The sequence below is a fragment of the Plasmopara halstedii genome (assembly GCF_900000015.1).
Source record: "Plasmopara halstedii genome assembly, contig: Scaffold_650, whole genome shotgun sequence".
Lineage (NCBI taxonomy): Eukaryota > Oomycota > Peronosporomycetes > Peronosporales > Peronosporaceae > Plasmopara > Plasmopara halstedii.
In genome coordinates this window covers 781,193-795,740 of record NW_020187567.1, presented here as the reverse complement: position 1 = coordinate 795,740, position 14,548 = coordinate 781,193, and the positions used below count along the sequence as shown (strand labels likewise).

The window sequence follows — 14,548 nt, the reverse complement described above, 5'->3', positions numbered from 1 at the left end:
GGGGCGGTGTGAAGCAACACTTCGCAATAATTTATTCGATTGGTACGATGAAAAATTTATGGATATCGCGAAGATTGCACTTTCAGACGGTGTGAGTAATCCAGGCGAGTGTCCCGACGTAGCATACATGTACAACGTGCGGCCTCACTGCCTTGCAATAAAAAGTACTACGGACGAAGACTTCGTGGTACGAGAGGTTGGATCATGAACTGTCAATCAGACGTGGCTCGACGTGATGATGCTTATTCACAACATGATTTTCGGTAGCAAAAAACTGATGAGCACTATGACATTGATTGAAACACGACTTTATTGAGGTAAAAAATACCGGCGGTGTATGTTTACCAGCATGATTTGTTGATTTCAAGCAGAAAACCCCATCAAAATTAGCACAGTGATTGTCAGTGAAACTGGATGTTACACGCATTTATAACACTTCATGTACTGGTGTGGACGCCACAGGTCCGGCGGGCTTGTATTTGTCTTCCGCGTGGTGCCACATCGCTGGATGTTGAACTTGCTAAGATCTGCCTCTGTAAGCCAGATTTTTCTGGAACCAAGCGCGGTTAAAAAGCACAGCTGTGAATATATCTGTAAGCATTTACGCTGATGTGGATGGCACCGAGCTGAATAGCATGCCTGTCGCCTTACCGGGTCACTAGTGAGTTTAAGTGCACACAAGGGCTCGCCGCCACAAGCCTTGAGCGTGTCAAAACCATGCAGTGCATTTGGAGAGTCAAAGGTGGCGTGCGCCCAAACTTAGAGCTGGTAGTGCCGCTAAGAAAGTAGGGATATTTCTTTTACTGTGAGGCAAGAAATCTGGGGGTATCCTTGTGGCCTTAGGCAGCAGGAATTTTTGCTTTCCTGCGGCCAGAGGAGGCAGAAAAACTCGTATTACTGCTAACTCAGAAGACAGAAAAACTTTGTTGGTTCTTTGGGCGGACTAAGTATTACTGACTTGAAATTGGGCCTGAACCACCACTGCTGTGACCCCACCGTCGTAAAACGACACTGCAGTGAGATGGAAGTCCAGGCTGAGTTCAAGCACTAGAGTTTTCTGAATGCGTGGTTTATTGGTGTGCGATAGCTGTTGCATGTGGTGCTCACGTGCACCAAAGTGCACAAGGGAACCCCAAAACTCCTCATCATTTATTGTTTAGCCATTTCGAATCTTCTAAATCTATTGCACCCAACGTAATAATTGTATCATTTCGCGCTAATTTTATTTAATTGAGCAAATCTTAAATCGATGCATCTTAGCTCTTTAGGAACTAACTTTTATCGTAAACATAACACAAGAAGTCATGACGGCCGAATTTAGACAGCTCTATTGCTCCACGGGCAATCCGAGTGTCTGACGCACGCAGTTAAACATAAGGTCCGCCCACCGCACCTGATCGTAGCGTATTTCGTTCCAAACAAGATCGGGTACAAACATAGCAGGCTGTCGTACAATCGTCAATGCCCACCGCTTGACAACCACCACAAACTCAATGGTATTGGGGTTCATCCCGTTAACGGAAGTCTCTCGACACGACGTCACCATTGTAACTGTCGTCAAGTCGCGCCTGATGCGTTCATTTGGTCTGTACGGGTATTTTGCATCATCATCGACAAATTCCGACGCCATGATCGCATAGCATTTATTCTCATCACAGTCGTGCCCACCTTCTTGCAAGTCCGAGAAGAGCACGAGGTTTGATTCGATTTGTACACCCTGCGACATGTGCGATACAAAGCGCTTATGCGAGAAATGTTCATTTTCCAGTTCATCATCATCCCGAATAGTGATATTACCTGACAATTCAGAAACAATGATTTCGGCGTTGACAGTTGCCTGTTGAAGTGCTGCAAATACCTCTTGCACGCTAAGTCTGGCTCCTCGAAAAGGAATCACGTCAAATCGCTCAACACAGTAATCGCCATTAATCGTAGTGTACCGCTCTTCCTGAAAATACGGAGACGTTGAACTCAATCCTCGAGCTCTTTCCATTAGATACCTTCTCGCTATCTCCAATTTAGGTTTTCCGAGCGCACTCAAAGTTCTCAATCTTTCGCCTCTGTCGTTTCCCAGTCGAATTGTGATTTCTGTCGGATGCACTCTGTAGATCCATTGTTGAGAATGCCCTGCTAGCATTGCGTGTGCTCTAGCCAGCACCAAATGCTTCTCTTGCACAGCCTCTCTCAAAACAATCGTTTTGGCCAAACGCTTTCGGTCTGACTGTGTCTTTCCATCATTTTCGATTATGACCTTCATTTTTAACAGTTCGAGATCTTTTTGCAGTATTTCAATCTCCTGCTCAAGTGCTAGCTTCTCCTCTTTGCGCACCGTATGCGTAGCTTTCCGCTTTCTATAATTCCGCTTTTTATTTACCGATTTGATTGCAATGTCGCCTTCTGAATAAAATGAAAAAGGTGCCGCTCCGACTTTACCATGTTTATCGTTATTTGCGCAATCGCCTAGACCTGTAAGTACAGCAGCTGCATGGCGATCAGCATTGTAGACTACACAGACTCCTTCGTCGTTCTTGTGGCGCTGATACGGGCTCGAGAACGATGACATGCGGGATTGGAACGGGTTGTTGCTTTTCACGATAATGTTAAAACGGTGAGGACCTTGATTGGTTGTTCAAGACAGCCAAACTGGCGTTCTAGCAAAAATTCAAATAACTACTGCAACAAGCCGGTGCAGTCCACAGCAAGGAATGTTCTGTCTGACCCAGAGTTGAAAAGCATTAGCTAAACATTGGAATCTGGGTTGACATATTTCCATGCTATCGCGTCATTTAGGTATGTAGCAGCATCGCGGTCAGATTTTTCAGTTTTACTCAAAGTCAGTGTTTATACTTATTCACATGCCCTCGTACAATCATGGTGACGATATGCATACGTAGTGAACGAAATGCTAATGTTGCGTATTCAACTCGCAATTTCGTATCTACATGATGTTCAGCGATCAAGTCTTTGCAGAAAGCAGTGACTTAGGCGTTTTCAAACAGAATTTAGCCTTTAGAAGAAAGTTAACCTAAGCTTTTTAAAATCTTTCAGGTGGTAAGTCTGTTTTGCTACGGGCAATCGCATTACCATTAGAATGTCTTTTTAGTTAAAGTTTACAGATCACTCTTGCCAGCGTACTATATGGCATAGTCGTGTTCGCATCATCCGGAGACCGAGGTTGAGCAAACGGCGTCGCCCCTAATTTTGCGTTTTGTTGTGCGTTTGTGCGCGGACTTATCAAAAAGTCTTGCATTTCGTTTATGCTCTAAGCGATTGTTCAACATACTGTGCGATTAAAAAAGATGGCAAGAGTCACGGTTTTTAGCTCGCAATTTAATTATTGTATAACATCAATAGGATGATTACAGCCTGCTAGATAACAACACGACGTATAAAGTTAATCGTGAAGATAAGAGTCGCCGTGCACTACAAAGCTCTGCCCATCGCAGAGCTTTAAGCACATTGATATCACAAGAGCAAGCAATTTTTTTGAGCGCCAACTTTAGGTATCGAGCACTAGGTTACTACTGATCGCTCATTGGAAACCGAGCAAACTGAGGATTAGATGCCGTCGTTAAAGGAAGTGTGCAGCATTTTTCTAGCCCCGCGCAACCGAAAATGCGCGACAATCGTCTGGATCCACTTTAGAGATCTTGGCTATTGTCGGAACGCTCACCTATGTATCATCTCTCCCAAGTAAAGCCATGCAGTACCAAGCTTAGAGATGTATTTGCTTTAAAGTGTCTTCATGCCCTTTCGGACTCCCCAGGGCTTGGGATACTAGGATCTGTTGCTATTACTGATTTATCAGATAATGGCTCGAACAGGAAGAGTGATCAATTTATTTACATAAGACCTGCTACATATTACATATCCAAAGTCAAACCGATTATTATCTCATAATTCTTTTTTAAACAAATTGACGTTGTTGCTGGCTTATACAATTCATTTATCGTGTATCGTGGCTCAAAACTTCAGCAAATTTCGGCGTTTTCTCTCAGTCAAACGGTCTTTTATTTTTGTATTTCGTCTTGAGGTGAGTGCGAGATACGGACGTTTACATGAAGTATCAAACTGTTACAATACACAAAGAAAAAACGGGTCACATTGCAAAATTAATGCTAAGATATGCGAGTTACTGCAATTGGACGCGCGTATTGCATAGGGATGCCGAGAAAGTATTACAAATGGATAAAACAATCTTCTTTAAATATCGTTGTTCATACACTGAGTTCTGAGCCATACCGTATTAATATGCTCTATACTCTTGTGTTTTTTACGGATACTGTTATATGTCCCCGTTAAGCTCTCATCAGCCAGAAGATGATGACACCAGTCAGAATTTCATGGTGGTCGAACACAGATAAATCGCAATCCGTGGTCATCAAGAAGTACAAAAATCTGACATATGTAAGCCGGTCTTGTATTGTTCAGCTTCTGGTCGTCGTGGATCATTGCACTAAGAAAGATTTCGGCTCGTAGATTCCGTTACAGAGAAGTAGTTTAAAAGCAGTCCATCTTCACCCAAGTACCAAAGACTGAATATTGCTTAATTTAGAAATTCCACTTAACCCACATATTTCACGAACCTTTGGAGTGCTGACACTCCGATCTCAAACCTTGTGGTACTTCAGCATGGTAGATCTCCACAGCACTTTTGAGTTTAGCACTTGCTCTGTGCAATTTGGTAGGTATACTAGCGCCAGATCTCTGAGCCATATCGGTCACGGTACGCCACCACGGTACTGTATTAGTACCGTTCTATAAGGTCGTAGGACTATTGTGAAGTGTATATGTAAATCATAACAGGGTACACCGCCCACATGCTCATGAGAGTAATAAGAAAACCAACTGTCTCCGTCGCAAACTGTCTCCGTTACGAATTATTCAGGTTAAAATGGGTCTTGTACATCAACACAACTTAGTGCGAGGTGAAAGAGCACGTTTTACACCTGCAACTGAAACCGTTGATTTTCCCGACTATCCATATTGTGAATTCGCGTCCGATTGCATCTTAGTATTAGCTTGTAGAGCGCATACTACGTTAGGTCTCCTCTACTTGTTTAGAACAAGGTTAAGAAACGGCACCTATAGATGACGTTTTTTAACGATAATTGGCAAGCGACTACCTTAATGCCCTAACTTGCCTTGTAGATTTGGTTGGTATTTTCCAAGTGGAGGGCTTATCTACATCTATGCAAATAATGAAGCAGTCAATTTCTGTCAGCGACCAACCTGCTGCGGCCAATCGCATTTCTCCGTGGTGCTACAGTAGGTAAGCAGAATTCAAACAAAGGCAATTCAATCTCTAGCACCACATCGTGGGAATGATACCTATAATATGACTTTGATGTCGATCAAGAGAAATGAAGAAAACCAATCGTATTGATCTTGCGACTCGAACTTGATATAGATAGATGCAAGAAACAGGAATGATGTATCAAAGGAACTGGACACGATGAGGGCATCATCACGTTTAGTTATGTCTCTGCCAAGTACGAAGAAGTCATCAGAGCTCAACTTAGATGCAAAGCCAAACTTGGCAACGTTATCGTCAAGAAAAAGGAATGCAATCAAGATGATTATCGAAAAAGTGGCTTTAAAAACCAATTAGGGGGATAATGGTAAGGTTTCAAAGAAATTTGGTTGTAAGATTATCAAAAGTAGCGCCCACTTATAAAGTCTATCACAAACAAGAACCTAAGTTATCGGATATTAAATTCCGTATCCCCGTTACATTCTGTCTTTGCTTCGTGTTTCGAGCTGTCACACGCTAGCTTGTTAATTATATTCTCGAATGTCACCCCACCACCACCATAGTGTATCATACATATGAGCATTTTGAAGCTGCAGCCACTCAAATCACTAAAATCTCTGGATTTCTAGCAAATGTCACTTCCATAACATGAAATTGATTTAGTCCTGATGGAAGTAGAAATTTTATCGGCCGGCTCTCGAGCTCGGGTGATCACGTATCCAGTAGTAACGCGCACATAGTACCATCATCCATACAAGCGTTGAGACCTTCGTGAACTTCAAGCCACCCGCTATTATTCACTTTACGTTTCTATTGTAATTTCTAATGAGTTTGTCAAATTGTCGCATTGCAATAAATTGTTGGTTCTCAAATAGCAGTAAAATATTCAAATGGACTCAGTAATTTCTTGTCTAGAAAGCTTGTAAGGCCTTCTCATAAACACGCATAAACTTGTGTCTCGTCTCCATGCTATCGTTTTCTCGATAGTGCTGTGGAAGGGGCAGAAACAGTGCAATTAGTCTGCGAGGATATGATGGCTACACGCGTGCTGATCGCACTCTCGATCGTCGAGAACGACTTTTGTACCAATGATGATATTTCAGTGAACTACATACGCTTCCTTGACGCACAAATCTTCCCAGCTCATTTTGACAATAGCTCATTGTTGTCTAGTCCTAGTTATCCATACCCAAAGCACTAAACAAATTTTTTAAGCCGGTGCCAGATCAATATTTTACTAGGCTATTTAACAGATCATATGTTTTTCAGTTAATTGACCTTATTGCTAGTCTTGCGCTAATGGCAAACAGCTCTTTACCATGGCAGCTGCACATGTGACGAGGTCCAACTTTCACACCCGGAATACCGGTATGTTGCCTTGAAATCAAAAAATGCAGATATGCACTTTAAAATTCTTCTTTCCCTACTTTCTGTCCGGCGTTGGTGTGCTTTTCTTCTCTGTCAGTCATGTATTTTTCGTTTAGGTTGCTGTGACCGCTGATTCATGGTAATTTGTCTTATTACGGGCAACCGAATACCACCAGAGCGGATACCTAGCCTCTTAGAAAAGCTACTGAGATTTGAATATATCCAGTCTTCACATGGTGGCGTTTGAATATTGCAAATAGGCTAATTTGGTAATACAGCTCGCCCATACTTAAAATTCACATTGTATATTCGTAATCATTTGTCCTGCTTAACAGTACTATTCTATAATATCTGCTGAAACTGTTCAAGGAATAGCTGAATATATGATTTTTATAGTATTCGGTATAGCTTCTAAGAATGTGGATTGTCTCAGCACTCCTTCACAATGGGCCGTCGTACTAATAATATAAGCAACTTCTTTTGTCAGAGAAGATGCAAATTGAAATTTGCTGGGATAATGGTGTCGAGTATAACCACCTAATACAGCAGCTGAGTTTCTCCAGCATTTTGTACTGAGAACTTGAATGTTCTTGTGACTAGCGATGGAGAGTTTATTAAATAGATTTTGCAATATACCACCGGAAAATCGCGGAATTTCATTAGCAAAATTTTGCGGTCTCTACTCAGTCCCAGGATTCCCATCCGTTTCACCAGATTTTGTGAGGTAAGACGTGACGGGCGTACTACAACACATGTAAATTATCCAATATTCTTACCTGATCCGAAAATCCACCACCTCCACCAGATTATGAGCCTTACATTGGCAAACAGCTGGTCTTGGTAGCAGGTAATTTTAATTCCAGGAAATTATTTTTCTTTGATCTCACTTTTACAGTATGTAGGCGTTATCATTTTTGGTACCGGTATACTTGCACCTATTCATATTTATATCTGCCCATAATATAAATGAAATAAATAATGATCCCGGTACACAACATACACCATGTACTGTAAGAACCGCCAAAAAATATTTTCACTCTACGTCAAGCAGCATAGAGTGCACGTAACCTCTATGGGTATCGTCGACCGCCGCGTGTCGCCAAGAGTTTCTCAAGATGCTTACGACGCCGATCGTATCACGCACAGCTATATTACGAATGTCTCTAGGCCCTTGCGATCTCAAGAAGCTAGAGGCTATCAGTATTCCCCAGCGCCTTCCTTCCCTAATTTAGCCTTTCCGCAGGATGCAGGAAGTATGGTGAGGCATCAAATTTTGCCCAGGCCGACTAACGATCGAGCTGCAGCGGCCGACGACCTTTTGTCGTTGATTCAGGCTGTAAAATCAGGTCGTAAGCCGCAGTACGAGCAAATTCGACGTGGTGACTGGACGTTGAGCCAACTGACATCTGCGGACAACCGCCATACGCACAAACACGAAGTTAGTAACACGTTTGAAGGCCAGACCACTCCAGCGATGTCCGAGTGGTATCATAAAGGTGGGAGGACAAGGCCAGAACCTTCAACGAGTCCTAAAAAGAGGAAAGTGGGGAGGCCTGCAAAAAAAGCAGTGTTTGAAGGCGAATACTCTACGAAAAAGAAACGAGGCAAGAAACCTACGTATATTGTGCGCAAAGAGACAAAAGCGCTGCTTGAAATGGAGGTAGAGAAACTGAAGCTTCAAGTTGCGCAGCTTAGGAAAGCTAGTGGGATTCCAGACGCTTTTTTTGCTGAAAAGGAACAGCTGCGATTGAAAATGCACGATAATGATAAGCTTCGAGCTGAGTTAAGGAAGCAAGATTTGCTGCTGAGAAATGCACACTCCGTGATAGCAGTCGAATATTTGATGAAGTGTTCTAATTGTCCAATCGAGACGTTCATCCATCTGACGACTAACTTAGATCAGCGACGAGCACTTCTTGAGGGACTGAAAGAAATAAAGTTACAACAAGCGAACGAATTTATCAATAACAGGTCTGGTTTCTTACCACAAGTAACACAGTGGTGTCAGGAAAGCAAGTTTGAAGTGTCAGATGGAAATTACTGTGCAGAAAAGATGGATAATACGCCATTTTATGGGGTGCGCTCTGTGCGACAGGTTTTCGAGGCGCTGCAGGTATATTTTCAAAATACAGAGATCAGTCTTTTTAAGATGTTTGGCGACATTCCAAGGAATGAAGATCACGATAGTTTGGCCAAGAATTCATTTTCGAATCATCGATTAGTTTGCACCTTGGCTCATGGCGTCAAAGCTGACAAGAACATTGTCAAGTTTTTCAAGTTTGTGGATGCGAAAGTAGAAGCTGATCTTGAAAGACAAAGTTCATATGGTCTAGTTGCTATCGACTCTGTTGACATTGACGATTTGTATCCGTACATCCCGCAAGAACGTGTTCGAATTGACATTAGTGCAGCAATGAAGTTTACAGAACACTTTCGCAAAAGACCGTCGAATCGCATACGAAAGACACCGAAAACTCTGCATCCGTTGTATGGGAAAGGTTTTCCGTACAATCAAGATCTAGAAGATAGTGATGACGATGAAAATGAGCGCGTGGTGGTCCTCACGCGCTTTGTTCGCGTCAAGTTACATCACACCAAAATGGACATTCCATCGCATATTCTTCAAGAGGTTCGCCAAGGACTCTGTAGTTTCTTAGATTCGATGATCCAAAGCATGCATCGTATCATTTACGAGACTCAATAGGAGTGTATTCTTTTGTTAGTACATTGTTGGTGATGTAAAATTAGTACAGATTGCAAGAAGAGTATGTTGGAAATGCACACATACAAAACCTACGACTCATTGGTCGTCAGAGACTGCATTTATCGCTGATTACGTACAACACCTTTAATCTCTATTGTTTGGCGGAGCCATAGGCAAGCTATGCGTCTTGATTTTAATCCAATTCCAAAGGCTTGACATACATAGATTGATTACGACAATTTCTTTTTTATATGAATTTACTTAATTACCCTTTTGTATGCCTGTTTCATACTTTACTCCTTGGTTTGTATACCGGTTTTGATAAAACAGCCAAAAAAATATGGCCACTGAGTAGTTTTTTAATATGAAATTATCTAATTCTACTACAAATCTAATAGATCCGATACTCTGTTCGCCTCTTGCAATTCGTTACCGACTCTGAGCTCAAGTGGTTAGTCACTTGACCTGAAAACAAGAGGTACCTCGTTCAATACCCATAGGATTCGAACTCAGAGATAGATCGCTAAAGTGAACAATAAATCACACCTAAAAAGTGTTTCTGCCCTGCCAAACCGCACATGAAAGGGGGCGTGATAGTTGGACGCCTACTGGCCAAAAAAAGCTCCATTGTGTATTAGGGGTACGGGGCCCGGACTCCAAAAAAATCGGATACCTACCAGCATCAAGAGCTAGAGAAAGCTTAATCCTAGGTTGTGGATCCGGTAGCTCAAATCTCTTGCGTTTCATTGGCATAAGTTCGTCTTGCACAAGCACTTATTGTGACCTCATTTGTCACAGCCAACGGTTTTCAGAAATCCTGCTTTCTTATAGGGCTAGAGAAGCAGGCTAAGACTTAAATTTCTTTACGACGACGATGCTTCTTCGGGATTGGGAAGGGGCTAAATCTTCGCTATTCTGCTTGAATCACGTTTGATATAACGAAGCGTAACATGCATTCCAATTTGTGAAAAGGTCAAAGTACCAAATGACTGGTACTGATGAGGGCGACAAGACACGTGTGGTGTTAGTCTGACGTCATATAACCCATATAGTTTTTAGATTGGCATTGTCAAACAAAAATAAAGACAAAGTGAAGTACTGGAAACTCAAAGGGCTCTCGGTTCCGCTCCAGGATGAGCATGCGAACGCAGTTTGTATGCATTGCTAAAGCAGAAAATCCAAGCCGAAGTTTACTCTGTGAAGGTGTGCGGCAACCCCGTTGCACTTGGTAGCACTTGTCGTCAATCGAACAATCGAATCTCTGTAAATTGTTCCTCTGTGACGATGCGGAACGAGCTCTACAGCGCATGCTACAACCCATCACAGACAAGGAAGTTTTGGTGGTGCCAGCGGCACAATTGTCTGAACTTGGCAAATAGCTTTTTGTTGCACCCAGTCGAGCACTGCTTGCTACCAATCTTCAAGAAAAGATTAAAGTGGTGATGTGGAGTGGCCTATATGGCAATAAAAGAGCATAAAAAGTGGTCCGATTGAGGCTTTTTCAAATTTAAATCTGCCGGTTTAAGTCATCAGGGACGCTTTAGCCTATGTAATAGTCTGCGCATTACTTCTATAGAGTGTAGTTGGGCACGATCGCGTCATTGTATGTGGGTCTCGCCATTTTCAAGCGGCGGAGGAAGACTAGCTTAATCACAGCAGGCATCCAATTGCTGACAATATTTATATTTTCAATTCAGGGATCAACTGCTTGGCTCGAAGCCATCAGATATCTAAACAGATCGTGGGCTGCAATGTGCAGCGAATTCATCGCCACATAAATCGCCAATATCGGCAAGCTGGTTATTGTAAATTATCAATTCAGGTAAAATATCAGCCGGATGGGGATAATGTGGTGATAGATGCGCTAACGCGATACCTCGACTGTAAAAAGTGACCTCGCGCTAATAAGGCGATACGAAGGGTGAATGTGTCAGATGCAATCTGTGCTGTGTTGCTGGGAGCATCAAAAATGAAAAATCTACCGCTTTATCGAGGTTGCGCGTCTTACTTCTTTCTAAGCAGCGACTCAACATATGATGGTTTCTGTATTGGACCCCTCCATTACAATTGAAGGTAGATTTTTTTACATACGTAGGTGCATCAAGACACAATTAGCGTGCGCTGCATTTCTATCACTATATTGTTTGATATATGGTGAGCCAGACCCGCGGTCGAACCTTTCGCCCTGGTCCTAAAATGAAGTCAGAGTTGGATTTATCACACACCTAAGGCTCAGTCGCTCTATCACGAGCTTCCTCAACAGTATAATTTGCGCGAGTAACGAAGTAAATACCTGGTCCGTTACAGCTTCTCATGAAGAGGACCTTAACTACAAGCTATTGTACAAAAACATATTATGTTGGCCTTCGTTACAAGACGATATTATTTCGGCGAGCGCTATGAATTGGTTGTCTAATCTGTACATTGGGTAAACACGTATATGTGCACATGTGAAAATTATCGGCGCGCAAAAACCTCACCGTATGCGTCAGGCCCTTTTTTCAACCTATGGGCGTTAAAATCACACTGGTGTTACTGTTGACGCTTATGACTTGGCGCACTCTCGATCTTTACTCCACGGAGAAGAGGCAAGCCCGCGAAACGCAGCCTGATTGCACTCGCGAGAGGGACTCGACCATGTTTCGAGTTCGTGACTTGGCTGTCAGTTGTACCGCCGGAAAATTAGGATCGGCATTTTACTTGACAGCAAGAACTTGAGGTGAAAAGATTTATCTCGACGCCTACCACAGGTTCTTTCTTCACAAGTTAAGAAACGAATAATGTTTTGTCAAACGTCTGGTTTATGGTTTGGCTCGCAGTGTTATAGTAAGGGCAAAGTGATGCATCTCTCTCACTGGGCCTTTGGCAATTTTGCCAACCTGCAGCACATTCGGTGCAGGGCACGAGTTAAGTCGAGAAATGTTGCTCCAGGCGCAGGCGGTACTCTAATGGAGTGGCAACCTGAGAGGTCAGAAAAGCATGCGAAGTGACAGTTTATCGCTTTTTAACTCGTGGTGTAGTCAGAAGGATTGGCGTGTAGGGGCTACTTCCCGTCGTTGGAACAAGTTTGGCTGATTGACTCCGTTATCATGACGTGATTGAGTATGGAAAGTCGATGTGACTACTTCGCCTCGGAATGGGCAATTTCGGGTTAGCGAGATAAGATCAGAGCATCAGAACCAAGTTGTTTAAGGCTCCGTGGTGGAGTTATTGACGTTTTCGCTTTCGCAAATATAAACGGAATGCGCAATTCTTGCAGAGAAGAGACGGTGCGTTAAAAAAAATTCTCAATGGTTGGATTTAGTGTATGTCTGTTGGTGAGATCAGAGTTGTTGGATGAAGGTTTGAAGGGTTTATGTGAGCGCTTTCATTTGAGAACATCTCGACCCCTTTGCATCAGGTTCTTCGGCTGCAAAAGACCGCATCGGCTTGCTAAGCAATAGGTAAAGGCAGAGAAAGATTTGCGGTTAAGGCTATTGATGGCAGACGTTGTAAAAGGAAAGTGATGGAGTGGAACTTAAAGTGCAGCGTGTCTTGGTTGAGCGCTCATTTTTACGCACTTGTCGAAACAAAATCAGTGCTGTATCTTTTAGGAGAAATGTAGTGGGTTGCTTAACGTACAATTGTATACGTACATTTTGCACTTCGGAACAATTAGACATAATAATTTTTTGTCCAAATGTACGTAAAACTACTTCCCACTCTTGTGCAGCAGTTCAGAACCGAAGTTGAGAGGAATTGGAACTCATGAATACGGTGGGACTCTGTAATAGTGAGATCTGTGGGGCAGTTGGTAATTGGGAGATCCTTGGGACACATAGGCTGTTTACCTCACCCACCTCAAGTGATATAAATAGCTTTATTATCAAACATTGAAATCAAATATATTAAGTTTAAGCTCTAAAAGACAAGATGTCGAACTAGAAAAGAAGAAGTGAGTAGGTAGTTTACGTGAGAGGCTATTGGTTTTGCTCGCTGGTAGAACGTACGAACATCGTCTATATACATATGTTGATAAAAAATGCGAGCTCTCGAGTTAGTACATCAAGGTGCGCGACACTTCGATTGCACGGACTTCGATTGCACGGACTCATCTTGTTGGTTGCGTTGTAAGCGTGTCGATACGCTTCTGTCGTTCATAAGTCTCGAACCGATCTGCGAAGAGACAGCTTGGTGTTCGTCCTCAGTGCAACAACGCAACGGGGCATGTACTGGAAAAAGTCTAACGAGCACGGCGCCGTCCGGTTGTGGAGACTGACACCGTGCTTGACAGATACCTATATGTAGACTGTTGCATCAAAAGATGCATGTCAGTAATGTTTTGATCTCGCTACGACATTGCTTATCCGTTGTAGCGACTCTTCGAAGTATTCCAAAAAATGCTTTTACCAAGAAAATCGATCCACCTCAGTCCGATACACGTTGCCACGTCACTGAGACGGCTTAGCAGAAATTTATCACTTGCAACAGGTTGGGCGTTGGAGTCACAAGATAGCCGGCTATCGGTTATGCGCTGTCGACCACTAAGCTTTGGATCAGCTCCAGTTATTTCGATTGTGTTTTTTTTTCCTTCAATTTGACCGCTAATTAGTCACGGGACGCTACAGACACAACTCTCACCAATCGCCTACACGGCCTTATCTTTTTGTTCAGAGCCTAAGGCATTTGACGTAAAAGGGTACTCTGGCAACTTGCATTTGTTGAACAGGACCAGAACCAGTATCAGGTTGGTGTTGAAGCAAGTGAAGTTCAACTGCAACAGTGGGCTAGGAACCATTGGTTTAAACTGCATATGAAGGATGTACTTTAACCAATTACTTTTCCTTTTTTCTCACTCAACCAACAGTCTCCTCAACATTATATCAAGAGGTTATGAGCCTAAGTACCAACGACGCAGGCGATCTACCCCGCAAAGATAACTACATCGTGTGGGAGTTCAACGCTTGAATAAAGCTTGAGAAGAAGGGTCTCTTGACCAGTATCGACACAACGAAGGCCCCGAGTGACGAAAGCGCCCAAGCGCTAGAATGGAAGGTCAACAACATGAAGGCCTTCGCAACGATCACAACGATGATCAGTATTACCCTACAGTCGATGGTGCGCAATGCACTGTCGACTGCCCAAGCATGGGAATTGCTCAATAACTTCTTCTTGAGGCCCAGTAACCATGACCGGGTAAAAATGCGCAGGAAACTTCACGAGATCAAGATGTCGAAGGGTGA

At 43.0% G+C, this 14,548-nt stretch overlaps 4 protein-coding genes across 4 annotated transcripts; 1 reads left to right on the top strand and 3 right to left on the bottom strand.

Annotated features, from left to right (window-relative positions):
• On the bottom strand, positions 1–1,309 carry PHALS_14636 (uncharacterized protein). Its single transcript, XM_036407534.1, has one exon. It carries the CDS (start codon positions 425–427, stop codon positions 203–205), a length of 225 nt encoding a protein of 74 aa, XP_036263228.1. The 5' UTR covers positions 428–1,309; the 3' UTR covers positions 1–202.
• Positions 1,310–1,327: 18 nt separating this feature from the next.
• Positions 1,328–2,563, bottom strand: PHALS_12799 (uncharacterized protein; the record flags this gene model as incomplete). The annotated part of the gene is made up of 1 exon (XM_024728422.1): positions 1,328–2,563. One exon carries the CDS (start codon positions 2,561–2,563, stop codon positions 1,328–1,330), a length of 1,236 nt encoding a protein of 411 aa, XP_024578901.1.
• Positions 2,564–7,694: 5,131 nt separating this feature from the next.
• PHALS_12798 (uncharacterized protein) lies at positions 7,695–9,326 on the top strand (the record flags this gene model as incomplete). The annotated part of the gene is made up of 1 exon (XM_024728421.1): positions 7,695–9,326. The coding sequence occupies one exon, from the start codon at positions 7,695–7,697 to the stop codon at positions 9,324–9,326; it is 1,632 nt and encodes a 543-aa protein (XP_024578900.1).
• Positions 9,327–13,370: 4,044 nt separating this feature from the next.
• On the bottom strand, positions 13,371–13,665 carry PHALS_12797 (uncharacterized protein; the record flags this gene model as incomplete). The annotated part of the gene is made up of 2 exons (XM_024728420.1): positions 13,371–13,614; positions 13,661–13,665. The coding sequence occupies 2 exons, from the start codon at positions 13,663–13,665 to the stop codon at positions 13,371–13,373; spliced, it is 249 nt and encodes an 82-aa protein (XP_024578899.1).
• Positions 13,666–14,548: the final 883 nt, after the last annotated feature.

Coding starts and splice junctions, on each gene's coding strand:
- PHALS_14636 (XM_036407534.1), bottom strand. CDS start 427: ATGCGTGTAACATCCAGTTTCACTGACAATCACTGTGCTAATTTTGAT.